We start from the raw sequence: 27893 nt of genomic DNA, 5'->3' as shown, positions 1-27893 counted from the left end.
AAAAGGAGAAAGAGAAAAAAGGAGAAAGAGAAAAAAGGAGAAAGAGAAAAAAGGAGAAAGAGAAAAAAGGAGAAAGAGAAAAAAGGAGAAAGAGAAAAAAGGAGAAAGAGAAAAAAGGAGAAAGAGAAAAAAGGAGAAAGAGAAAAAAGGAGAAAGAGAAAAAAGGAGAAAGAGAAAAAAGGAGAAAGAGAAAAAAGGAGAAAGAGAAAAAAGGAGAAAGAGAAAAAAGGAGAAAGAGAAAAAAGGAGAAAGAGAAAAAAGGAGAAAGAGAAAAAAGGAGAAAGAGAAAAAAGGAGAAAGAGAAAAAAGGAGAAAGAGAAAAAAGGAGAAAGAGAAAAAAGGAGAAAGAGAAAAAAGGAGAAAGAGAAAAAAGGAGAAAGAGAAAAAAGGAGAAAGAGAAAAAAGGAGAAAGAGAAAAAAGGAGAAAGAGAAAAAAGGAGAAAGAGAAAAAAGGAGAAAGAGAAAAAAGGAGAAAGAGAAAAAAGGAGAAAGAGAAAAAAGGAGAAAGAGAAAAAAGGAGAAAGAGAAAAAAGGAGAAAGAGAAAAAAGGAGAAAGAGAAAAAAGGAGAAAGAGAAAAAAGGAGAAAGAGAAAAAAGGAGAAAGAGAAAAAAGGAGAAAGAGAAAAAAGGAGAAAGAGAAAAAAGGAGAAAGAGAAAAAAGGAGAAAGAGAAAAAAGGAGAAAGAGAAAAAAGAGAAAAAAGAAAGGGCTTTATTGTAGTGCATAGTGTAATCAGTTTTTGTTTGCAGCTTTTTAGAGAGCAGGTTTAATTCAAGCTGTTCTGAGTTATGTAAAGTATTTGGCAGGTTAGAAAGAGATTTCTTTAAAAAAGCGAACCAAAATTAAAAACAACAACAAACAGTGGTTAGAAAAGCCTGGAAAAAGTCACGCTAAACATTCTAGGACCAGCCTTGCCAGCATCCCACTTGATCATTTATGCAACAAATCTTTTCATTTTTTCCATACATATTTTAGTAATGCTGGTTTTAATCAGAAACCCTTGTTTGCTCTTCACCTTGTAAATTTTCATCCCATGTACCCAATTACCTAATACACCAACTATGGAACAAATCCCTGTATCTTTTGGCCTAAGAAAAATCTTGTTACCCCCATTGTGTCAAGATAGCATTCAAATCCCTGCAGTTGAAGGGGTGCCCAAACTTTCATTTGGACAGATAATTGGGAGACAAGCCATTTTCAAACAGAGAGCTTTGTTGGATCTGAGCAAGGTTTTCATCAGGCCTTTGCACATTTTATTAAGCCAGTGCAGATTAGAGAGACTGAACAGAAATACAATGATCAGCCGCTCCGCTCATGCAAAAAGCAGAGATGAGATAATCAATTTTGTACTAATTAAATTTTTAAACAAAGTCTTGTATATTCTCAGGCACTTCAGGCCAGCATTTGAAGAAGTAGTATTAAGTAAGCTAGAGGGTACCTTGCGACCTGTGCAGACATTTAAGAGCTATAGGAAACAGGAAGCAGACCACTAGAAAACGCATGGAAGAATCATGGAAGAAAAAATCCTGTCACTTGACAAATTGTGCCATTTGAAGCATATGGCTTGTGAGAAAGAAACTCGTCTACACTGAGGGGGATTCTCTTTTCCCACCAGAAGCAACAGCTTTGCAGCTTTATCCTTGGTAAAACTGGCTGCCTTCTCTTATATAAGCACTCAGGATATATGGGGTTACTTTGCCTGATTTTGATTATGGCCGTTAGCTCAACCATCTGTTAAAATACATGAAAAAGAGTTAGGCAAGATCACAGCAGTATCTACTTTACACCAGGCTTTAAAGAAGTCTGGTAGTGCACTTCAAGTTTCTAGAGTGACAATGCTTAAAAAGAACAGACACTCGCCAAGAATGTGAATTATGTTCACCTGGCCCCTCGGTGCAAGGAGTACAATAATTTTCTTTATACCACAAAGTACACTTCCCTTAGATTGTCTTTATACTTCAAGGCAAGGCACCATATCTAGAAACGACCATACAGCACAAAGTTACTTGAAACTTGACTGAAGTCTCCATGCACCAGTGCAGGAAAAATGTTTATTAAGGCAGTTGTCTGAACAGGAGGACAGAGATTGCAGGTACATCAATTTGGATGATCAAACTGAATCTGTTATTAGAGAAATAAAACTTATTGAACAAGTTAGCTTCTTTATGTACACGGTGGTTCTACGTGATTATTTTACAGCAACCTCTCTTACAAAGAGACATTCCAAAAACAGTCTGCTTCCTCTTGCAGTCTCATTTTATTCTCCAGTTGCAATTCATAAAATGCAAACTCATTTAAGCAGGGGCTTCATTTAAAGACTGCAGAAGCCCTGCATCCCACGAACTCCTATTAAATCATGCAGTTATGTAATTTTGATTATCCTACCATGTAGACTTCCAGTGCGAGCATAGCGAGCCTGAGCAGGCTGGACAACTTCCCATTCCAGCTGCCCTGCTGTGACGCCAACTGCAGACTCTTTCTGTAACACATCTCTGCTCCAACCATCATTCTTTGAGACTGATAGACTTTTGCCAGCCACTGAAAATAAGCATCCAACAAAATCAGTCACGGAGCCACCAAAACACACATCCATTAGCTAATATCGTTTAGTTCAATTTACGAGAGCACCACAGCACGCTATTAGCTAAAACACCACCACCCACCCAGCCCTCATTCCAACAACAAACTGCCCACTGCGCTGCAGGAAAATGAGCTGGCAGTACATCTCACCACAGTAACTTATTTCAGAGTTCCCTTGACCACCCAAGGACAACTGTTTGACAGATGTCTTAATCTGGAGATTGCACACAGGTGAACAAATAACATGACTGGCTTTGTGAAAGTCACCCTTCGGACCAGAACAACATTGTGAGGTGCCTCATTTGACTCTAAAAGTTCTGTAGAGATGAAAAGATAATTTTTCTTCTGGAACAAAGGTTTTTCCTGACCATCTGAGTAATGTCAGGAACACAAAAGATATTGCAATGTGAGCCTGAACTCAGACGATGGGTGAATACTTGTGCTACAGCTTCTGACCCCGCAGGGTCATCCTGGAGGAGCCCGATGGGCAAAGGAAGTAGACACTGGGATCTGTGCAGAGTTTCATGCTCCTGCTGCCTGCTCCACCAGTACAAGATGTCCTGGATTTGTTCATGAAGAGAAGGAAAAGGATTCTAACTCCTCCCTCTTGAATTCTGTCGTCATGTCACATTTTTTGAAGCAGACGCAGCCACAAGTTTGCAAATCCCAGACATGCACACAATATGCACCAAGATGCATAAGCCGCATTTAGGAATATTCTTTGCTGGATTACCAAGCAAACCAAGAAACATTAAAAAAACAATTCCCTTGCTTTTAAGCAAAGGTCCTTGGGCTTTTCCTAGCTAAAGACTGACTGGTGTTAGAAAGGGCAAAATTCATAACCCTTTAAGTTATTTATCATTAAGAAGAGACACACCAGAAAGCATTTATTAGCACTAGTGAGATTGTGCATCCTTGACATCAAGCTGCAGGACTGCTTTGTAAGGTAAAACATCCATTCAGGAGGCCATTCCAGGCAGGAAAAAAAGCCTTCTTTGGCCTCAGTTCTTTGCTGCTGAAGATACATAGCACTCAAGATGTGAAGGAGAAGAGAACCCTCGTAGAAAAGCACAATGGCAGCTCTGCCAGATCAGCTTTTATCTATTTTTCTAGTAAGCTGCAGCACAAAAAGGAGAGCAGCTATCAGATCAGGAGTTCAGCAGCACTCCTAAATCTTGCAAAACAACCAATAAGCCAAAAACTTAAGCAAAAAGCAAATTAACGGCCCTTCTAACTTAGTAAAACTGTAAGGCATCATGATGGATACTTCTGAGCAAGACAAAACATTTATCAAACTCCTAGGAAGTCTAAAGCCAGAAAACATAAAAGCATGGATCTATCCATTAGGAACAGATGTAGCAGCCAGGCTTTTTCAGAATGCTGTCCAAGCCCTGAAAAATATCTTCTTTAATTGAAGACTGAAAAGATCTTCCTCAGAGCTATCTTGTCTGTGGCCTGGATTTAAAAAGAACAAAACAACTCTCTCCCCCCCAGGACACACACACTTTCAGCTCACTTCTCCCTGCTTGTAGGCATGATGACACTTGGCTATGCAAGGGATGCTTGAAGAATATATGTAAGCCCTAATTCCATTTTCAAAACATTTTACTAAAACAGGATACAATCATGTCTTGCATGGCCCTGTATTTTGCAAATCCAATCCCAATGAGTTCTGCAGTTCAGAAAGACAAAGCCTCAGAAGCCAAAGAAAAATGCATCAAAAAAGCACCTTTCCACAAATGATACTCGTATGTCGCAGAAGGGAAGATAATCTGCAAGGAACAAGTGAGATATGGACCTCCACAGCAGCCTTGCACTGATTTTCTAAGACTGAAATCTACTTTAGTGAATCTTACCACAAACAAGGCTCTACTTTTTCAGCAGGCGGAGGAAGCACCATAAATCCTATAACTACAGAAAGGACTCTAGAAGTTCAAGGAGTTTTTCTAAACAACATGCTGCTAACACTGGTAAAGGAAGATAGTAACCGTATCTAACAGCAACGGTTAGGAAATAAATAAATAAGTGTGCTGCATCACCAGAAAGATCTCTTGGCATGTGTGAGACAGACTTCTCAGATTGTCTCGCAGAAGCAGCATATGAAGCAAGTTATAGCGCCTTCATATTAAACTAAAAATGATTTCTAGTGATGCCATGGAAGGGAGCGAGTGAACGCTGTTACTGGGAGTGACTGCTCTTCCCTGCAGTCTCACTTTACACAAAAGAACGGTGACACCTGACATCAGATTATGGAGAAAGAGACTTACCCGGGTTTTCAGACCCTGAATAAGGAATTGTACATTAGGAAACCATTTGCTTCCATCTATTCGTATGGGTTATGAAACATTTCACCAGTTTCTGCTCACATGCCAAGCCACAGATCCCTAAAGACACACATGCCAGGGGTTTATCTCGAGTTTGTAATTCTCCCGCCTCTGCGTCTGCTTGCTCTTATGAACTGTCCTTATTACTTCAACTAATAAAGAAAATTAGCATAATGTTAAACCTTATAAAGGACTAAACATAAGCGTTTTTTTCTGTCATTGGCTGTTGGCAGACAAATAAAAGCGAACAGTGAAACAAACTCTCAGCCACTTACAGTGCATACTGCGCTGAGAGCAGCACACCAAAGTCAGGGAGAGGATCCACACTTACTTGCCAGGCTGCAACTGAAGTTGAACTGGTCATGACTGTCTTGTGAAGCTCCTCCAGGACGTTGTCTGGAAGCTCTTTGTGAGACTGCAACAGCTGCTTACACTGAATTTGTCTCAAAAGCAAAAACAGAGCTGGGTGCTCAGGGCAGCTTTTTAAACCCTAAAACCAAAACAAGGCGCAATGTGATTATCAGAAGTATCATTTCCAAATATCAGAAGATACTTTGATTCTTCTATTTCGATCTTTACAGAAAACAGCATTGCAAGCACTCTCAGGATGCTTGCAACATGGCATTTTCCTCCTGCTCTACAGAAAGGAGTGTTCCAGAAATTGACACATGAAAATAGGAACGTTTTTTCTGTCCTCAAAATACATTTGAATTCTATTTTAAATTTTGTACCTGTCGTAGCCTTAGAAGTTTCCGAAAGATAGAGAGGTAAATGGCAGACCTCTAGTTCTCCTTTGGCTTCACAATCATTACAAGATTTGGGCTAATGGAAGCAAAAACCTGTCCTGTGGCTAAAAGTGACCTTGAGTACGTTCCAAGCAATTTCAGTTCTCCCAGCTAAGCTGCTTTATTCACACTGGAACAGAAGCACTTTACTAAACATTTCCTGTTCAATAACAGCAGATACAGTATTTTTCGGAACAAACTCATGCAAAAAAGTAAAGACAGAAAAACAGCCATCTGTTGCACTACCCTTCTCAGGTGAAGCATATAGAGCTTCTTCAAGTCACATTACATGTTATTTTACCTGTTCAAATCACAATACTTCCAAGAATTATAACTCAAACCAGATTTGTTATAAGAAACAACACTTGTACTTTTCACCCATTTTTTTTATAAAACAAAATATGTTGTTTGTGGGTCCTTAACAAGCTGCCACTTTGCAAAGAGTACGTGGGCGTGCAGAGACCTTCTCAAACACAGTGGCAGGTGCTAGGATTTGCTGCAATTTTCCCCAATTAATACGTATGGAATCACATTGCCTGTCTCAAATTGAATGACTGCAGCGCCTGACCGTCATACCCAGTTACGCTGCTTTCTGAGAATCCTGGCGTCCAAAACTGTCAATGGGAGTTTGTGGTACAAGGAGTGTTAACTCTTGGTTCTTCACAAATTGCAGTCACTGACTGTGCTCTCCCCAAGCTATTTATCTAACAAAAACCAAACAATACCACCTTGGTATGTTTAGAAATCTCCGATCCTTCTTAATGTACGACAGGTCAGTAGACATGCTGGCCAAAAAAGGAAAACACCTCCTCACCAAGCAAACGAAGAGACAAGAAAGTACTTCCTCCTAGAAAACCAGCATGTTCATGGAATTAATTTTTTTATTGATAGTGGTTGTAGGGTTTTTTAAACTCCTTCCCCGTTAATACAGAAATGCCATAAGCAAGGAGCTTATGTGTGTTGCTGAGTCCAACTGTTTTTCTGCTAATCTTTTGCCAAGTCTTCTGTTCATGAACACACGAAACACACAAGGATCCACATACTTGAGGCTTGTTAATATCCCATTCCCCTTCCCCAGCTGTGTTGCCTCAAGACTCTTCTTTTTAATAATTAAACCTGTAGCATCCAGCTGTGGCTCTGAAATGGAGTACCAACACAACAAAGCAGAAGACACTTAAGTCCTCTGCAAGTCTCCTACCTGGATTTCTTGCCTTGAATTTCTATAACGTCTTGCTTAATACTAGGTTAATGAATAAAGACAGGAAGGGCAGACTTCACGTTGTCATGTGACAACGTGGGAATGGCTTTAAGCTGCAACAGGGGAGGTTTCAGCTGGACATCAGGAAAAAATTCTTCCCAGAAAGAGTGGTCAGACACTGGAATAGGCTGCCCAGGGAGGCGGTGGAGTCTCCATCCCTGGATGTGTTTAAGACTCGTTTAGATGCGGTGTTGGGGGATGTGGTGTAAGGGAGAACTTTGTAGAGTGGGGTTGATGGTTGGACTCGATGATCCCAAGGGTCTTTTCCAACCTAAATGATTCTATGAGTCTATGTCATGCACTGCTTGTTTCAACTATTAACACAGTTTTGGTGTTGCAAACAGCGCTAAGGATCTTGGAGAGGGGGGAAAATGCCAAAAATCATTGCATCTTGTAGCTCTGATGGAACAGACAGTTGCTAATCCAAAAATACCTTTTTGTAAAGTGCACACAAATCATGATTTCCATACAATTCTACAATAATCTGTCTGTACGATACCATCATACCTTGGTACAAAGAGCTTCAGCTTCTGAGAGTTTACCAGTCTCCTCTAGACTGGTAATAGCTTGACACAGACACCAGTCTTCAAGATTGCGGATATAATTATGTGGAAGGTTATTTTTTCCAGCTGCAAAAACAGATAAAACACTTAACCAGATTACTGTATGTGCTGTAGAGCCATACCATGTCACATGCTCTAGATCTGGTAAGGGAGAACTTCTAGGAGTATTAACCTCACATGGCTTCCTTCATTAGTAGGAACCTTAAGAGATGGTAAAATTAAAACCAAGAGTGGACAAAAGAATACACAATTTGAGTTCATGGTTTGAGAATAATCAATCAAACATGGAATTTTAATACCAGTTTTCAAAACACTACGGACATTGAGCAAGACTGAGGCTGAGGTTATCCCTATACTGGAAAAGTTACAGAACTGAAGAGTGCTTCAGCCTTCCCTTGTACACAGTGCTCCCGTGCTGCAATACATTCATCCACCCATTTAGGCATCAGAGTTCAGAAGTGCTATTTTAAAAAAGCATTTGAGGCTTTGGACAGGAAAGGAAGCTAAGATTAAGTAATTAACCCTAGCTGTGCATTAGGATTTAGCATTTTTATGTGATAAAATACAGTTACAGATGAAACTACTACTAAGCAATTCTCAGCTTATTTGCAAATTTCTGAAATTCAGAAGAGTATTCCACTCTTAGAGCATTTCCATTTTATTTTATTTTTTTAACTTGAGAATTTGTGTAGCTTACTTTTGGCTGAAACTGTAGATACAAGTGTCATCTCGAGATCCGTTCGCTTTGGCTGGGCGTTAGTTAGACAGACTACGGTGTTTTCAGCATGACAGGCTGCCATTAGCACTGCCCAGGCAGCAGGATTATCTAGAAAAGAATGGTTAAAGGTAACTCATGCCCATTCTATATATGCTGGTAGTTCATTTAGAATGGTCTTTACCAGACTAAGTATAAAAACACAGCCACCAATGGAACTACATGCTGTAAATAAAAGATAGCAAGAACAAGGCAAGTAATACAATCAGACCCTTACATCAGCTCAGCCCAAGGCAGCTGATAACTATTTGCCTCTAACTACTAAGATTCTTCAAATTACAAGATGCTGTTTCTAAAGCCAAGTAACATATTTTCCACATAGCCACTGGTGTGCTAACCTGAAGCTGCCAGTTTACTTCTGACTGCACAGATTAAACCTGGCAATCAGTTAGTGCTGTGTAACAGTGGCAGCAAAACTCCCAAGACGCCACCCACAGCTTTCAGTCACACAGATTCAGTCTTCTCCGATCACTAGCATGACAGTTACGGCCACAGCTGACGACTTCTAGTGTCTGCTAATTTCAGCGTCAGCTTTACCCTGCCCAAGCAACCATGACTGGCAAGAGCAGTCTCTGTCCTGAACTGGACAGAGCTCAGCTGAAAATTTCACCCGTGTAAATTTCATCCCAAAGAGAATGTATTTTGCCAGTAAAACGAAACAAAGCTTAAAGATCTAACGAAGCCTTGCAAAACCTAACTGGTCGTGCAAAAGTAGACCGCTAGTGAATAGCGGTCATAGTCTTGCGTGTACCTATACGAAAGTAATTGAAATTTTTAACTTGCAGCCACACTAAGGCATCAGAGCAAAATTACTGCAGAAGAAACAATGTTTTGGCATTTCAAGTGCATATTATCACTTGAAAACCCCACTAGATTTGCACTTCATACATTTAATGAAGATCACCATTTAGTAATAGGTGAACAGTTGCCTGTGTTTAGAACCAGCATGTTGTAACAGAACATTTCTAACCCAATTTCTCAAGCTAGATGAATAAATCTCTTCTGCTTGGTGTAGCATGCTGACTCTGAGGGAACACGTGTCTTTCTTTTCTGTCTAATATACAAAGTAAAATCCCTCTTCTCCTGCGAGGGATTAACAAATTGCACAAGTTTTCAGAACAAGCCTCAAAACTCGGCGATTTTTTTTTTATTGTTGTGTGGTTTAATTCCCCATGTCTAGACTTGGAATGACAGTTAAGATTTCAACTCTAAGCATTCTCCACAAAACATACACAACAACAAAAAAAGCCCAAGAAACAACAAAACAACCCAAGAAAAGTAGATTTTTTTTGTTAGCACAGTAATTTTGTTTCTGATGGGTAAAAAAAACCACTACTGTGTTTGAGAACAAGAGTAACCTGGACAGAGGTGGACTGCCTTCTGAATATTTTTCAGGGGATTGTTTTTCTCATCTTCTAACATGTGACATCCTGCTGCCAACTGGTTAACTGCAATATTGAGCAGGACTTCCTACAAAACAGAACGTATTATAGTGTTAAGTTGCTTTTATAAGTGATCAGATGGAATTAATTTTAGGGTTGTTTATGGAATTATAAAGTCTGTATTTTAAGAAAGCCAAACCTTTCCATGGTTTACATCAAGTACATGTGCAATGGTTCCTGCCACAGCTCCCCCCTGTAAGATTAAAAAAAATAAATAATTGATTTGGTTATATGACTGATTTTATAAAAAGATCTTTATACTACATTTTGTATCTTGTTAATCAGAAACAAAAAGTTTGCACAATGAGATCCTTTCCTTGCCTACAGCACGTTCTCTTTATAAAGAATTAGGCAGAGACATTCAGGATTAGAGCTTATCCATATGTTGCGTTTATAATTTTAGAAAGGGGTTTGTTTTCAGGTGCTATTTCTGTTTACATAATTGACACAAATTAAGAGAGAAGTGCTAAGTTATTTGGAAAAGAACTGATAATAAGCATAAAAGCATCAAGGAAATACTGGCTAACGTGAAAAGTGAAACTAGATTAACCACATTCAACATAAATAAATCTTAATATATATTTATATACACACTTACTTATGTATAAAACTAAACAAAAAATTATACATAGTACATTCTTCTCATGTTGCAATAATTCTAGCAGATTTTTCCTGTAAATTTATTTCAAGAAGACAAAAGAATTGCTACCCCATGAAAGTTGGAAATAATTGGGTATGTAACTTCAGTATGTACCTGTGCCTTGCTCCTTATGTGCTCGAGTATGTAAAACTTAAGTTTTCAAATTCACTAGTGAAAGTCCATGTACCGAAGGGTGGGGTTTTTTTTTTTGGTTAAGAAACAACACTGACTATTCAGGATGTGAAGAGCACACAAGCATTACAGTAATGCACTTACTTTTGCCTTTTGTGATGCATACAGTGGAACTAGTTGAGACAGAAGAGACCAGAGGGCAGGATTATCAGGGTTACTGGGAAGAGAACAAGGATATTAGACTTTCTGGTTTAGATACGAACCTGGTCTTGCATCACTCGGCAGACAGTTGCTATAAATCCCAAATGGGTAATTTTCTATTAAGAAAACAACGCAGTATGGTTGAAAATAGAAGTAGATTTAACATAAACAACACAAAATTGAAGTTATGCGTCTGGCTAAAGAACTAAAGTGTACAATATGCATATCAATACTCATGGGAAGAAAACAAACTTTAGGAGTACAGGTCTTGTCCTCATACTGTGAAGAATGAGGAATTTTAATTGCAGTTGAAGAAAAACAATTTGCATAGTTTTCAAAAAACACTTGGAGAAACTATGAGGTGTGTATTGCTTAAAGGCATCGATTAAGGTTCCCCCTTTTTAGAATGCTGAGGCTAAAACATTTAAACCGAGACATTTAGCTAACAGAATGAACAGCTTCAGAGGGTGTTAAATATTAAACAAGAGCCCCAGAGACTTTTCTAGGTTGAAGGTTTTGCTACAGATGATGAAAAATGCTTTCACAGGAGCAGTGAACTGATGTAGCTACCAAAGAAGCCTCCAAAATAAAATCAGAAACACTCGAACAAGCCATGAAACTTCTGCCATTTGATCCCACAAATCGGAAAGGAAGCTTCTGACAGCTGATGCTACAACTGTAAGTGAACGCTTCACATTTGAAAAACAATTTTTTTTTTTAGAAGAATGCTGCAAGTGAACAGAAGTCTGCTTACTATTCAATGTTAGCAAAACCAATACATTTACAAGGCAATCTAAAGAAAGACAAAATACATACCTGTGTATTGCTTTGGAGACTTCTCTCTGGACCTCCACATTTCTACCTTGCAATGCATAAACAGCACATGCAATAAGGCACCTCTCATAAATGCTGTCGTCCCCTTTTTCATGCTTCAGTAATTCTTTTAGGGCTGCTGTCGCAAGCGTAGCATCCTGCTTTACCAGTCCTAGTGTGCACAAAGCCTTCAGACTTTCCGTACTAGGTTCCTTTAATGAGCTGTTGAATCAGAGGGAGGGAAGGAGACACTATTTTGGAGCACAAATCAAACCTACTGTTTACATTACAGTAAGTTTGTAATGTAAACAACTAAGTCCCCTTGCTCCTATGTATCCTATATGGTATACAGAATTAACAGCCTCTCACTGGGGGATTGTGGATCAAGCTAGATCAGTATCCTTGAGGTCTCAGGATATGGAAAACAGCAGTGTTTATGTGCCATTTCAGCACTCAAGTTTATAACGTATAGCTACTTGGCAAGCTTATGGCACACTAATTGTCCTTCAGCAGCATCCATAAAATGAATGGTAAGAGACAACTAACACTATTTTCTTTTCTTGAAGACATTTATACTTCTAACTCGTATCAAAACAGAGTTGTAGTCTGCCTATTTACAACTTTGCAACAGAAATCCAGGAAGAAAAAAGACAGAAATGAGCCTGCTGCATAGAACTGCTCTTTCTGAGAACACGCATGTTCTGAGAAACTATGCCTTGGTTTACATCAAGATTTGTTCCAGTGTAAGGTACTTTGAGCATGCTTTCCACCATCTAGTTTTAGTACCAGTGTCAGTTGCATTGTTCCACTCATTTCATTATGAGAGGCAGTTCCTCATATCAATAGTATTCCCAAGCTTTATTGGAGACCTACTAGATACACTTACTGATTTTTTTTCAGTATATTTTCCTAGCATAGTTGGAGAACTCTTAAATTAATCCCCTGATCTTCAACTCTGGTGAAAACAAACAGTGAGCTCAGTACAATGAGAATCAAAGACCTGAACTGATGTAACTAGTTGGAGATGTTCTAACAATAAAGGCAATTCAATACATTGCAATATAAACTGAATGGAGGCAAATAACAAAACAGGGCATGGCAGCAGTAATTTGGAGTTACTTCACTGTAATGTCCTAAACATAACTACCGAATGAAGTGCTGCTTATTTTCACTTATCAGATGACTAAAGGCTCCTAATCAAGCTTCTAATGATTACTTTTGAAAAGAAGAAAAAACGAGCCAGAGTCCCCTTTGCCCCTTTGATCCCTCAGCTTTTACACTGAGCTTGATGCAGATGGGATGGAATACCCTGTTGGTCAGTTTTGGGTCATCTGTCCCATCTGCTCCTCCCTACAGGTGGGACCCCTCTGCCCTTTTCCCCTTCCGGCCCTCTAACGGGGCAAACGGCGAAGTTAGCTGACCTTGGTTGTTATAGCGATATGTCTAAGCAAGAGCCTTTGCGCATCCCGTTCCTTGGTATAATCAGGTCTTATCACTCTGAGAGTGAACAGTGTCTGAACAATATGCTGTTAATTTCAGACTTTAGTCAGTTAGAAGAGGCCCAGCTAAAAAGTAAAATTACAAATCAGAAAATTGGTTCTGTTTTACCTCAAACCACAACACCTTCAAAAAAAGACAAGAATGTAAACATCTGATTCCGTTTTGTTTTCAGTCCCTAGCACCTGTTAAACATAATCTTAAATAGCCAGCACTGTGTTACCTGGTACAAAAGTGCTGCCCTTAGACAAGTAAGAAGTGAGATTTTATCATATTAGCTATAAAAACATACTCACTGCTAAAAATCCCTCTGCCAAGCTGCCGTGAGAAAAGAAGGGCAGCTTCTTGTTCAAGGTCCTTCTCAGGCCCTTTAAGTCATCTAGCATGAATTCCAGTCAACAGGGACATCTCTCTACTGGACTAGAATGCACCATTTTTGTTCTTGTTACTAAAATCGACCTTTGCAGCATTGTGCTTCCAACACAGATCTAGCAATATTCACTGTAGTGTTACTTTCCTAAACCATTTACTTTTTTTTTTTCTTTAAACACAAACAACTAACATCATCTAGAGAACTCTCATTGTTGATGTTTATAACAAAAGTAGAAGTCGGTGACTAATAGGATGTAGGAAATATCAGGTTCCTAGCTACTTAATCATCAGTTACTCAGGATTTAGAGTGTACTAGGTCATGGACCTTCGCTATTTCAGTAACTTCAGGAATCTGCTGGCAAGACGGAGACCGTTCAGACACTACTGGACTTCTCTACTGACAGAAAGCTGATCCTGAGAGGCTGAGATGTTAGCTCTTAATCCATAGCTACCAGGAGACTAACCATGACGCATGGGCTTTTAGCCTCCACAGCTCTGAAAAAAAAAGACATTCATGACTTAAGTGAACAACTGATATAGATCTGTTTCTTTTCATGGGTAAGCTACAAGATTGCCCTGGTCTATGACGCTTGGAACACAATTGTTCGGGAGATTTCTGACTATTTAAACTGAAATTGTTTTCATTGGTCATCTAGACTTCTTACAGCTAAAGAGCAAAAAAACACTGCCCAATGCCTGTGACAACTACAGATTAACAGTCTCTTAAAAGATGACCTATCAAGACTACCATTCAAGGATATTAGACATCCAACCTGCCCATCCCACTAACCCTTCCGCTCCATACTGCTTTAAGGATATGGAAGAAGACATAGGCCATAAAAAACCCCAGACATATCACATGAATAAGCTTAAAAGAACACTGCATCCACTCCTGTTTTTACTCTGCAACACTAAAAGAAAATATCCACCTGAGATCCCCCAAAAAGTAAATCTGAGGATTCAGCAGTACAATATATCATCATATACTGATTATTATTCCCTCCACTCACCATTTAAACAGCAGTGTCTTCGCAGCATCCACTTTATTCTGTTTATATTCTATTATTGCCAAGGCAGTCAGGATATGTGCTTTATCTTGTTCAGACTCAGCAACAGACAAGGCTTTTTCATAGGCTGGTAAAAAGTCAAGACTCAGAACTGAAGTTAAGAGAAAAAACTACAACATTTATAAAGCCTCTCGAAAGGAATGATATCAGAACACACACAGAGGCACTTTGCCTTCAGGTTCAATATATTTTCACACATCAAATCATAGGCAGAAGACAAAAGAAGTTGACTAAGACTTTGGAAATAACTGTACGCTAGGAAACGCCAGATTTACAGGGCTGTTTAGAGCCTGGGAGTTTAATACGTATCAAGTGGAAAGAAAACTCAAAAGCAGTATTGGGATATCCAGAAAAAGCCTGAAAGAGTACCGTATAAATACTCCCCTGTGATAGTTTATTTATGAAATAGTACTTCAGATGCTCACACATCGTCCAGTTAAAAACTAAGAGTTATTTAAAATGCTGTCTGCTCCTTTGCGAGTGCTTACACTTCTACGCTGACAATTCAGTATCCCATTTTGTGAAGTCTCACATCTTAGCACTGCAGAACACGACAACACAGCGCTTATATTTATCATTAAAGATAAAGTGCTTTGAGCAACACATTAATCTCCTACCAAGAACTGATTTTTTCCAGGAAAGCCATTTCATTGGAGAACAAGGGAAGCTAAGTGCACAACAGCTTAACGAACAAGAATTAAACATGTGAAGAAATGTAGCTTCCCTTTGCACATTTGAATAGTTCTAGCACCCTGCTGAACAGCCTAATGATTAAAATAGTTGTGGAAATTATACTTATGCATTAGGACTGAAAGAGTGAACTACAGCTAGGTTGGTCAGACAAACAAATTTTGTTAAAATTAATCTCAAGAGAAATGTCCCATAACATTTTGAATTTGGCAGACACTTACCTTTCATACTTTCTTGTAAGAGTCCTTTCTTGAAGTAGGCTAACGCTATCCCCACAATGGCATCAAACTCAGTTAGGGGTATGGATGTGTAAACCTCAATGGCCTTATCACACTGACCAAGGGCACTGTAAAAACAAAAACAGCCACTGGTATGAAGGATGTAGCAACAGCTGCTGTGATTCAGACAAGCTGGCCCTGCCGATCAGCATCCTCTTTTCCACAGCAGTTGTAAGCAGACACCTGGAAAAGAAGATTAGGACAAGAATGTGCAATATTCCTCACTATCCTTCTGTTATAGCTGTTACTCTCTCCAACTATCTGTTGCATGAAGAACAATTGATACAAAAAAATCCTCTCCATCTGCATGTCGGCTATGTGACTTAATGGTCAACACAATGGAGTGGGCAAAGGAGAAATATGAAAAAAGCAAATCAAAGCATGCATTCACACAGACAGGCAAATGCACATACAGGCAGACATACAGCATTCTTGTTCTAAGACCACTATGGAAGAAATTATACAGGACTGAGTTTATTAGAACTAGTTATTATTTACTGGCGCTTTGCTCTTGTGCAAGTTGCACACAGGAATCACCACACATACAGCTTGGATGTGAGACTACAGGAAACTTCTGAAGATTTGCTTCTAAAAATCTTCCCTGAAGTTAATGCATTATCACAGCCTAGAAGTTCCAGTGTCAGGTACAGAAACTGAAGAACATATGAACTTTCCTTAGAAAGCTCACAAATATCTAATTAGCAGAGCTTGAGCTATCTAACGTCAAAGAGAAGCTTGAAACTCTTCATCTGTTAAAACCTGTGTCCTGCATTCCCTGAGAAGCAGAAGGGAATTGTGAAGGGAACTTAGAACTGTGAGTAGGACTGTAGCAGAGACAGCCATCGGCAGAAAGACCATGTACACAGCACCCCAACCCCACTCGCTTCGGGTTGTACAAGTCAACACAAAATCCAAGGGCAGGCAGAGGGAATTTCAAATAAACCCTAAAGCAGCTATTTTATTCTGATTAAGCCTACTACATATATCAAATGGGGAGCTCATAAAAAGCCTAATTTATTCTGGAGACCATGTAACATCTACATTGTGTAGACTATGTTAAGGCACTTAAGTACCAAGCTAAGGATAAGGGAATCATTGATATGTTATAAACTGTGAAGACATACAGTAATTCCTTGCAATAATACCTTGCAATCTGGTATATATTTTTTATTTTTTTATTTTTTAAATACACTACCCATTTCTGCAGCACATACAAAGTTCAGTGAAACCTGTCTACAATTAAGAATGATGTTTAATAGACTATTTTTTAGCGATCACCTTTCAGCCTCACACGTGTGCCACTGCATTCGCTAGACCCAAAGCTGAAGTCAGAGGTTGTGAAAATCCGTCAACAAACACTTACCACAGTGACCTGCCATAGTTTTGCATTGCCATGTGGTATTTCTCAGTATCCTCAGAGTTCTTCAGCAATGAAGCTGCCCTGAAAATAACCACAATTAAGAATAATTACCATCTGACTATAACATGCATATTTTGAAAATAGTTATGGAGCAGAATGGATAAATGTTTTATGACAAAGCTTTTCTATGACAATTAAGCACAAAAAGAGCGTATTTTACTGTTCTAATGCATCAGCAAACGTGTTCACCAAACACGGTGCCCTTCACCACCTCCCCCTACCATTTGAATAGAGAGAAGAAAAAAAAACAACAAAGCCCAACCGCCTCCGTTAATTAGAATAGGGTAGAGACCAAAACTAAAACCAAGCTTACTAACACCCAAAATTTCACTTAAATCCCACACAGTGAATTAGCTAAATTTCCAGGTGAGACATGCAAGCATTGGAATGCCTTTACTTCTCCAGTTGCTTTTTGCATGTCCAAATTTGATACAAGAACATGCCCACACCTTCCCTTACAGTACACTTAGTTGAAATGTACTGTTGAATTGAGAGAAGAAAAATCCTTCAGTTTTTCAGATGGTGCATGGAAAAAAGGTCAAGGAGCTTCTATCAGTAAACTTTTCAGGGTGCATAGTTTACCTCTCATAGGCATCTGCCGCCTGCCTTTTTAGATCCAGATACTCATTCAAATAACCAAGCATTGTGAAAGCAGATGCATCGTCTGGATTTCTTTCTAGAAAATGTAGGAGAACATGATGAAAAAGAGCTGTGAAAAAGTGTTACAAAAACATTGCCTCCTTGATGCTACAGTCTACGCGTATATACAAAACACTTTGCCAACTGCTTCTGTCATTTGTTCACTGGAATCATTTTGACAGGCTGCAGGCAAATAGAGAGATGAGGACCCACAACATGACATCAGGTTAGCTCAGAAACGTTTCAAATCTTATGACACAGCATTAATGCACTCAATATATTTTAAGTTTTTCAGCCTGCAGTGGTTTGAGGTTTTTTGTAATAAAATAGGAAACTGTTTTGTATTTATTTGTATCTATATTGTATTTACTCTACTAAAATATTAGTAGAATCTTATGGTTTATTTTTAATACTACAACTTTGAAAAGCTTGTCAGTAGCTAAAGCACAGATTCGTGAGCTGTCATCTCACCTCAGACTTCTAACCCTTTTTCCCAGACAAGGAAGGATCACGTAGGCCCCTCCCGCAGTCTGTTTGAGAACCGGGATTTCACAGACAAAAGAAATACAGTCTCACATTTATCTCATTTTAAGTGCTTGCACCTTATTTTGCAGCTGTCAGAAGTCAGGAACAGAGCTGTTCAAGGAGTTAGTCAATAGGACCCCCTGGGAAACTGCCTTCAGGGACGCGGGAGCAGAACAGAGCTGGCAGAGCTTTAAGGACGCTTTCCTTAGACAAGAGCTCTCCATCCCCAGGTGTAAGAAATCAGGAAAGAAGGGCAAGAGACCAGCACGGCTGAGTCGAGACCTGCTGGTCAAACTGAAGGGAAGAAGGAGATGCACAGGCGGCAGTACCTTAGGAAGAGCACAGGGAGGCTGCCCGGCTGTGTAGGGATGGGGTCAGGAAGGCCAAGGCGCAGCTGGAGCTGAACTTGGCAAGGCACATAAAGAATAATAATAAGGGCTTTTACAGGTACGTCAGCCAAAAAAGGAAGGCCAAAGAAAGCACACTCTCCCTGATGAGCAGGACTGGCAAGCTGGTAACAACGGGTGAGGAGAAGGCTGAAGGACTCAACAACATTTTGCCTCAGTCTTCACTGGCAGCCTCTCTCCCCACACCTCTTGAGTGGATGGACCGCAAGGCAGCACTGGAGGAGCAACCACCTGAGGAACCTGAACATACACAAGTCTATGGGACCTGATGAGATGCACCCCAGAGTCCTGAGGGAACTGGCTGATGTAGTTGCCAAGCCACTCTCCATGATATTTGAAAAGTCATGGCAGTCAGGTGAAGCCCCTGGTGCCTGGAAAATGGTAAACATTACGCCTGCTTTTAAAAAGGGTAGAAAGCAGCATCCTGGCAACTAGCGACCTGTCAGCCTCACCTCTGCCTGGGAAGACCATGGAACAGATCCTCCTAGAAGCTGTGCTAAGGCACATGGGGGACAGGGAGGCGATTCGAGACAGCTAGCGTGACTTCACCAGGGACAGGTCCTGTCTGACCAACCCAGTAGCATTCTATAATGGAGTTGTGTACATCAGCAGACAAGGGAAGAGTCACGGATGTCGTCCATCTGGACTTCTGTAAGGCCTTTGACACAGCTCCCCACAACATCCTTCTCTCTAAATTGGAGAGGTATGGATTTGATGGGTGCACTGTTTGGTGGATGAGGAATTGGTTGGATGGTTGCATCCAGACGGTAGTCGTCAACGGCTCAATGTCCAGATGGAGACTGGTGACAAGTGGTGTCCCTCTGGAGTCCATACTGGGACCAGTACTGCGCAATATCTTCATCAATGACATGAACAGTGGGATAAAGTGCACCCTCGGCAAGTTTGTTGGTGACACCAAGCTGAGTGGTGCAGTGACACGCCAGAGGAATGGGATGCCATCCAGAGGGACCTGGACAGGCTGGAGAAGTGGGTCCCTGTGAACCTTATGAGGTTCAACAAGGTCAAGAGCAGGGTTCTGCAGCTGGGCTGGGGCAACCCCTGATATTAATACAGGCTGGGGATGAAGGGATGGGCAGCAGCCCTGCCAAGAAGGACTTGGGGGTACTGGTGAGTAAAAACCTGGCCATGGGCTGGCAATGCGCGCTGGCAGCCCAGGAACCCCCCGCAGCCTGGGCTGCATCCCCAGCAGTGTGGGCAGCAGGGCGAGGGGGGGATTCTGCCCCTCTGCTCCGCTCTGGGAGACCCCCCTGCAGCGCTGCCTCCAGCGCTGGGGCACCAACAGCAGAAGGACGTGGAGCTGTTGGAGCGGGGCCAGAGGAGGCCCCGGAGATGCTGGGAGGGCTGGAGCCCCTCTGCTGTGGGGACAGGCTGAGAGAGCTGGGGGGGTTCAGCCTGGAGAAGAGAAGGCTCCAGGGAGACCTTCTTGTGGCCTTGCAGTACTTACAAGGGGGCTTCTAAGAAAAGTGTGAACAAACCTTTTCATAGAGCCTGTTGTGACAGGACAAGGCGTAATGGCTTTAAACTAAAAGAGGGAAGATTTAGACTAGATATAAGGAAGACATTTTTTATGCTAGAGGGTGGTGAGCCCCTGGCCCAGGTTGCCCAGAGAGGTGGTGGATGCCCCATCCATCACTGCAGGTCAGGCTGGATGGGGGCTCTGAGCAACCTGATCTAGTTGGAGACGTCCCTGCTCATTGCAGGGGGTTGGACTAGATGGCCTTTAAAAGGTCCCTGCCAACCCAAACTACTGTATGATTTTATGAAAATCTATACTTGCTCTACCTTCCAGGCTAGACATACACAAGCCCACCCCAACAGGGAAGCCACAAACCATGCCTAAGAACACGGTCTGTCTCCTACTCAAGGTTAACACAATCATATGCTTGAGATTGTGGAGTTGCACAGCACCCAGGAGCTGGCTTCTGACAAACACCATGGTGCAGGGGTGGAGGAGCGAGCATCTATCTCCAGCGACACACCCAAAGGAAGTCTGATGGCAAACACCTGATGACAAGCATGACAAGGCTCCACTTTGATCCTTACTTTGATTGGTCTTTGAAACAAAATCTGTTGGAACAAGTAGGAAGATAGAACTGACATCTATTTCATCTTTGTGTGATAAGAAAAAAAAAGAATTAAAAATCAGTGGCGCACTTACCCTGTTTTGTTTACTTACTTACTCAGTTCAAAAGCCCCTCCCTAACCCTGCCAGATTACTCTTTGATAGAACTAGTATACGTGCATCCATTCATTCACGCATCTCTTAGGCTTGACAGGTTAGTGACGCATTTAGATTACCTACCTGTATATTTGCTCATGACCACCTGGGCTGCTGGAACAGCATTCATTTGAACAATGTTGTACAGATATAGTTCAGTGTTTCTGTTGCTTTTATCCTGCAGCGTTGAACATACCCAGTGGGCATAACCTTTTGCTCCCTCAGTCTCAAGAAACAAACAAAAAAACCCCAAATAGGAGTCATTAAGCCTGCTCAAGCAACAGTGAAATAATTAATGATTATAATAACAGTTGTGTGTTTTAAGGCAGAGTCTTGGCTAAAAATATGCATTAGTGTTAAGCAGGAGAAGAAAACACCAAACTGAATTACTCCCCACAGAGTTTTAATTTGTCCTTTGGGCAAAGAGGATTCTTACACTAAAATATCACTTGCTGCACCACTGGAGGGATGACAGATGAAAAAAGCTATATGAGAATGTAAAGTCCTCCACTTTCTTAGAACTTCGGGTACTGGCAATATCCTTGCTCTCTCCTGAAATTGTTATAATTTACACATTTGATCTCTGTGCAGTTCTGTGGAACACCAAGAAAGCTTTTTCATGACTTACAGAGCTGATTTCTTGGACCACTGGGACTAAAGCATTTAATAAAATAATTCCTCCTATTCCATGTCCGCACAGGCCAGGAACAACAACAAGGAAGTCACACAATCTCATCCAGAACATGACCATAACCGTTTCATCATTCAAGACATGCCTATTTTTTACAAAATTACATCACTTAATAAAGAGATTAGATACGCAGAAACTTCAAGACAGTACAACTGCTATACTTACATGCATACTGAGTTCAGTTGTGTGCCTGAAGAGATCCATAGTATCGTAGCTGCCTACGCTCTCTGCAATAAGAGCCTACAGAGAAGCAAGAGTTGCTGTGGTCAGCTACTTTAGAAATTACGGCATTGACAAGAAACTCCGCACACGACAGGCATTTAACATCTTAGGCATGTTGAGAGATACTAGTTGTTTAGCTTACATAAGTAAGTTTTAATTAAACTGAATTACTTAGGGTTATAACAGGGTGTGCTTATTCTGTTTGCCTAGCTTTGCTTAGCACGAACGGCCAGCTTTGCTGAAGCCTTTAGGCTGCAACAGAGCTATTTGTCTCAGTAATGTTCCTACCAGCTGGCAGTGCTGCGTTTAGTTTGTCACTGTAAGAAAAATGCTGGTATCACACCGAAGTGTTGGCAGTGTTCTTCCCTAAGTCTGGGACTTTTCAGGTCCCCACGTTCTGGTGGCGAGTGCAGGTGCACAAGAAGCATAAAGCAGAAGATCGGGAGGCAACAACCCCCCGCAGAAGCTGCAAATCAACAAGATCAGAGCAGCCAACGGCCGGCCTGGACACAGAAAAAGAATCCCAGAAGGTGTTAGAAGACCCCAGACCAAACACCACCACTGGGCTCAAAGAGGCGCGAAGAGCGCCTGAGGGGCGGGTGGAGATCCAGGGGTATAAATGCCCGGGGGCTTCTTTGTTCAACGTCCCTCTCCGGCAGCACCAGCCCGGGCTGACCTCGCTGCCGGACCTGTCAATTCCATTACTCGTTTTTATAAAGTCAGCGTCTGAGACTCTGCTGCAGGAAACCTTGGGTGGCGCCTGAAGAACGAGGGAGCGCCTGAGAGCGTCTGTCTGTGTGTGGAGTGGGAAGGGGCCCCTCGGCGGCATCCCAGCAGTGACAGACTCGGGGGGGTGTGTGTGTGACACTTGTGGGATGGGTGTCAATGCTCGGGCAGCAGCTTCTCCTCTAACAAGCATTTAACATAAAGACACTTTCTTTTCCTCATACTCTCCACAAAACATTGGTTTTAAGAATAATATGAACGCAATTAAAGGGAGCACAGGCAGCTTCCACTGTATCGGTGAAACTTAAGGTCTTCTTATGCTCCTTTACGTTATTCAGAACAAAGACTTTGTGTATGTTAGCACAACTTATAACAACATCTGATAGGAGCTGAATTTCAACATGTGATGGTGCCAGTTTTTCCCTAGAATCCAGCTTCAATTAGATATTCTTAGCAGGTCAGTAGCATGGGATTACGAAGTACACCTGTAGTGATCACAGAAGCATGAGTCCCAAGTATTTCTCCTACTCGCAGATGGCCCAGATAGCAGGGGGAGCGTACCAATGGCCCCCCTCAATACCAGGGGGAGGAAGGCACCTCCCAAGAAGTACCTGGGACAAAAGCAGTTCTTACATTAAATTCTTACTCTTTCTACCAGTGGCGTTAGAAAGGGGATGCTGAGAAGAGAGTTATGCAGTGCCACATAACGAGCCAGCGGTAGAGCTGAAGCTGAAGTAACTAGCACCTTATGAAGATGGTGTTCTGCTGACAATGCTCAATAAAAAGCTTCAGCACTCAGTGATTGTTTTTTTAATAGCTAATTTCTCACAAAACTCCCAACATCAGCCACAAAAATGTTATGTAAAGATATCTGATGAACGCAGCTTCCTTCCATCGTATTACCACCATGGAAACAAAGGGTCCCATCCAAACTCAGGGGAAGCAGAAGCTCCTTTTACTTAAAACATTTAATTTTCAGGAACATGCTAAAGCACCAACTATTAGGATGGAGTTCAACTCCCCTCTTTGACTAACAACTGGTTTTGGTGTACAGAATTGTGATTTTTTGCCATCTTACCTGCCCAATCCAACACAGTAGGTAAGAAGGCTCCAGAGACTGGGCTATCTTGAAGGCTTCGTGAGCTTGCTGTAAAACCAAAGAGAACAGTGCTACTGGCACGGTAACGGAGCATTTTAAGAGTATAAACAGGTATTGACATGCAGCAGTATTGGAAGAGATTTCATGGACAAAATTAGGTCACTACTAAAAACACCTACTGTGACACAGAGAACAATGCATTGCCCAGAGAAATAAACCAGTTTAGTCTTATTTAGGGAAAAAAAAATAATCTTTAGAAGATCAAAGTTCCCCTTCCTTCCAAATACACTTCCTTCTTAAAACAGTTCAGCAGCTAGATTAGTCCTGCCAGTACTTAAAGGGGGGCTCCAGGAAAGCTGGGGAAGGACTCTGGAGCAGGGAGGGGAGCCACGGGACAAGAAGGAGCAGGTTTAAACCGGAAGAGGGGAGATTTAGGTGAGATCTGAGGAAGAAGTTCTTGGCTGTGAGGGTGGTGAGCCCCTGGCCCAGGTTGCCCGGAGAAGCTGTGGCTGCCCCATCCCTGGAGGGGTTCAAGGCCAGGTTGGACGGGGCTTGGAGCAACCTGGGCTGGTGGGAGGTGTCCCTGCCCAGGGCAGGGGGTGCCACTGGGTGGCCTTTAAGGTCCATTCCAACCCAAGCCATTCTAAGATTATCTCTTATAACAATTATTATCATAAATAATTATTATTTTAAATACTTAAAATCTGACTCTGGAAGGATCCAGTTTTGGAAATTTCTCTTCCTTCATGCAAACACTTAAACAAACACATTTTCAAACTGATTAACGCCCATAAATTATCTTTCCACTATGGAATGCTTATGTGTAGAGTTTCTTTCTCAACGTACCACAAGGTGTACAAAGTCTTTGCGTCAGCAGTCTTGGCAGTAAGCAGTTTGCAGTATCAAGTTATTTTTATTAAAATAATCCTGACCATTTCCAATTAAACAAAACTTCTGCAATTCTGACCAGCAAATAGGATAGGATGTAGTTTTAGCTACATGAGAACTCTGCACTTCACTTAAGATGTACTCTGATTTTTCTCCAAAGAAACTGTGAAGGTTACACAGAATTACAGTAAATCATATGACACGTTGATGAGCAGAAAGTAGCTACCTACAGGAAACTCAAACCAACAGTTCCGCTTGTGACTTACAATTAAAAGAGTTATTGGTCAAACCTGGTGTGCACTGGTTTGATTAACTACTTCTCAGTCCTTCCAAATACTTTTCATTCCATCCAGTTGCTTGGAAAGCAACCTCACCAATTCAAAAGAAGTTCACTTATCCCCTCCAGAACAAATATTGAATTAATTTATATGCCTCAAGTCAGGTATAGGTGCCAATTTTATTTCATTCAAAGGAACTACACTTGAATCTGAGAGGGACATTTTTCACTGTTTGCCCACACTCCCACCCCTACACACTCCCTTAAAAAAAAAAAAAATAAAAAAAAATGGAAAGGGGAACTATATTTGAGGATGGGAAAGAGAGTTACCTCAATGTTTCCAGTTGACAGATACAAAACCCCTAAGTTGGTCCAGGCAACAACATTCTAGACAGAACACATAAAAGTTAAAACCAATGTATTATTACTATATTCAAAAATAACACTGCATCAAGGGAAAAAAGTTTTAAATGCCCACTTGAAACAGATGGCAGCTGCCTACAGCACTTACGATTTGCTCAGCTTGAACAGATTTGATGAACGAATGTTGAGCAAGAGCATAATTCCCAATAGCTGGGGGGGGGAAAAAAAAAGAAAAAAGGAGAGCTAGATCTAACTGAATTTCATAAACACCATTAGTGAAGTTGCCTTCCAATTTAGGGTATTATGGAACAAGGGGTTTTGCTGAAAACTTACCACTACAGGAAGCAACTACGCCAAGTGCATTCCAACAAAGATGATTTTTGCTGTCAAGCCTCACAGCTTTTTTGAGACACTGGAAGAAAATCAAATGTGGATTATAACACTAGAAGAGCAAAAATTAAGACTATGCACTTACTTACTCAAAGATGCAGGTTTTATTGAGGACAAGAGAGAGTACGCAGACAAACACCAACGCCAGTTTAAATTTTAAAGAATGTAACAGGAAACACAGGCAATACCTGTAAAGACTTTTCTAGCAGTTCAGTGATCTCATTCATGTCAGTGCCCACTGCTGTGAGGTCCTCTGCTTGTCGGTAATAATTTATTCCAAGATCACACCATATGCTAGGCAAAGGCATCAATTTTAAAGCTCTGCCGTAACACCTACAGAAACATGAATCACAGAAGCATTATTCCAAGCCTCTCTACGTGAAGAGCAGAAAGCTGAAAAAACATTCAAGAGTGTGCTTAAAAACCTAAACCAAGCAAATGTGCATAAATACAAACACAACCAGACAAGAATGGAAAGCAAACAACAACTAACTGATTTTCATTCAGCCAGTTGCCTTCACAGAATCTATCCTGGTCTAAAGGCAGTCTGTAGTGCCCACCACTCTTGAAGCCACAGATGTGCATTAAATCAAAATGTGTCAGTTGCGATATGCATGCTTTTACTTAAAACCAACATCAGTCATTTTTACAGTTAATGAGACTTCCGCTAGGAAGTATTTGACTTTCTACATCCAGGTTGAGATTTACTAAGCTGCTGCATTTCCTGCCTTACACATCCAACTGCACAAAGCTCAGAGGGAGCCACAGAAGAAGCTACAGAAATACTAAAAATATTTTCTACCATTATGAGCTTCCAGGGCCAGAAACAAGGAATTCCCTCTTCCAATGTACTCTAGACTCCACATCTAGGGCAAGAACTGATGACTTTTTTATAAGAATGAAGTAGAGACAAGGAAAGTTAAAGTATTATCTTGGACTTTAGTAGTCCTGGAAGAATTAGTTAGCAACTACTGCAACCGTTCCATTTAAAGAGGCGCAATTTGTTGAATGACAGGATGTAGCCATGCTCTGGAGACAGAAACAAGGAGATGAGCAGGTGAGAGACGAAGTGCTGACAGCCACTGTAGCAATCCAGGAATGATACCCTGAAATGAGCAGCGTCATTTGGAAAAAGTATGAGTCTATGTACCACTTCGTTTATCGTTGCTCAATAGGCAGGTGCTGACAGATCAGCATGTCTCTCATTTTCTAGAAATGGTCTAGAATGCTTGAGACTTCCCAAGTCTCCAACTGCACAGAAACTCTTAACAATAAAAAATTATTACCTTCCTCCCAGTCTGAGCAGCTCACTTTTCTTTAGCATCTCTTTGCCTGCATCTTTACCCAGAAGGGATCCTAGAACTTGAACATTCACTTTAGTTGGTGAAATAACATGCACACTAGTACAGGTATCTCCAAGCAGCTTCCAGAGGCAAGAGACATCAGGACGGAGCTTTGTTGCCCTGTAATTAATGATAGAGAAAACCCACACAACACCTACTCAGACACTTCAGTATCCATTTCCAAAGGAACGTTTACCACTTTGAAGAGTGGCACAAACTAAAATTTAATTAATCAATGAGCTGTTTGATTTTATTTTTGATTCAGTTATAGGTCTAAATGACCTTTTGATTCAAGCTATAGGTCTAAAAGGTTAAAAATAACCCAAAAAGAGAAACTACAAAATGCCAATGTAGCCCAACTTTGTTGGTGCTAAAAGTCAGTTCTGAAAATTAGCCATTATATATCAACATGTCAGCTGACTACACCCACTCTTGCATTTCAGAGCACTACCATGTTATATTACAAGAAGTTACTCATCTGCTGAAACCTGATGGACCTTCACCTGTAACAGAAGCAATCCCAAGGTTTACTTTAGGACACTAAAGCATTTTGGATGAAATGCAAAACAAAAAGATGGAGTGAAGGAAGGAACAATTTCCTCTCGTCCACCATTTTTGATACAAATCCCCTTCTCCCAGCCCCATATATACCGGAGGACAGCTGGAGAGAACTGTGTGTCATTTCACACTTGTATTATAATCAAATGACACTGTATCTTTAAATAGAAAAGCCAAACTCTGTAATTACCATTCGTGTAAGCAGCTTAAATCCAGAATGTGTTATTCAAACCATTTTCAGTAAACACGCTCTTACATATAGATTAGAAGCCTGGTCCATTCCATTTAGTTTAACTGAAAATCCTCAAACACTTAAATCTTATTCTTCTGCCTGTGAACCCACAATCCCAGTGGAAATCAAATAACTGAATATTTAGGTACTAACCTTGTAAAAAATTCAAGGGCCTGCTCTATGTAATCCACAGCCTTCCTATCAAGATAGTCATCAAGGGCTGATCTTGCCAGCATGAGATAGCACTCACCAAGTCCTGAAAATAAGAGAAAATATGTCCATGAGAAGAGATGCTTTGATGATATGCTTGACAAAGGAGGTGGGGTGGGAGGGTGGATGCCTCCTCAGTGTTCTGCTTGATATAAAGATTTATACCCTGCACACGTTATGCCAAAAATCAAAGGCCCACAGTGCTCACAACAGAGACTTTGTTTTTAACCTGTCCTGTGAAGTGTGAA

General features: G+C 40.9%; 1 protein-coding gene across 3 annotated transcripts in view; it reads right to left on the bottom strand.

Annotated features, from left to right (window-relative positions):
- The window catches only part of SKIC3 (SKI3 subunit of superkiller complex), a 53809-nt gene that overhangs the window by 4314 nt on the left and 21602 nt on the right, over positions 1-27893 (bottom strand). For 2 of the 3 annotated variants that reach the window (XM_063320348.1, XM_063320349.1), the window contains exons 19-39: positions 27589-27691; positions 26589-26765; positions 25491-25635; positions 25246-25324; positions 25061-25122; positions 24880-24936; positions 23364-23432; positions 21503-21577; positions 20731-20872; positions 17419-17512; positions 16780-16857; positions 15360-15484; positions 14392-14515; positions 11516-11734; positions 10643-10715; positions 9866-9919; positions 9643-9754; positions 8207-8335; positions 7454-7575; positions 5235-5393; positions 2385-2537 (exon numbers count right to left, since the gene is read on the bottom strand). In XM_063320348.1, the coding sequence (XP_063176418.1) occupies positions 2385-2537; positions 5235-5393; positions 7454-7575; positions 8207-8335; positions 9643-9754; positions 9866-9919; positions 10643-10715; positions 11516-11734; positions 14392-14515; positions 15360-15484; positions 16780-16857; positions 17419-17512; positions 20731-20872; positions 21503-21577; positions 23364-23432; positions 24880-24936; positions 25061-25122; positions 25246-25324; positions 25491-25635; positions 26589-26765; positions 27589-27691 (2351 nt within the window). Of the gene's footprint in view, positions 1-1436; positions 1977-2384; positions 2538-5234; positions 5394-7453; positions 7576-8206; positions 8336-9642; positions 9755-9865; positions 9920-10642; positions 10716-11515; positions 11735-14391; positions 14516-15359; positions 15485-16779; positions 16858-17418; positions 17513-20730; positions 20873-21502; positions 21578-23363; positions 23433-24879; positions 24937-25060; positions 25123-25245; positions 25325-25490; positions 25636-26588; positions 26766-27588; positions 27692-27893 lie in introns of those variants that run through there. The other variant, XM_063320350.1, reaches the window with a different exon arrangement.

This window comes from Chroicocephalus ridibundus, chromosome Z (genome assembly GCF_963924245.1).
Source record: "Chroicocephalus ridibundus chromosome Z, bChrRid1.1, whole genome shotgun sequence".
Classification (NCBI taxonomy): Eukaryota; Metazoa; Chordata; class Aves; order Charadriiformes; family Laridae; genus Chroicocephalus; species Chroicocephalus ridibundus.
Note: the sequence above shows the minus strand (reverse complement) of the source record. Positions and strands in the feature narration are given on the sequence as shown.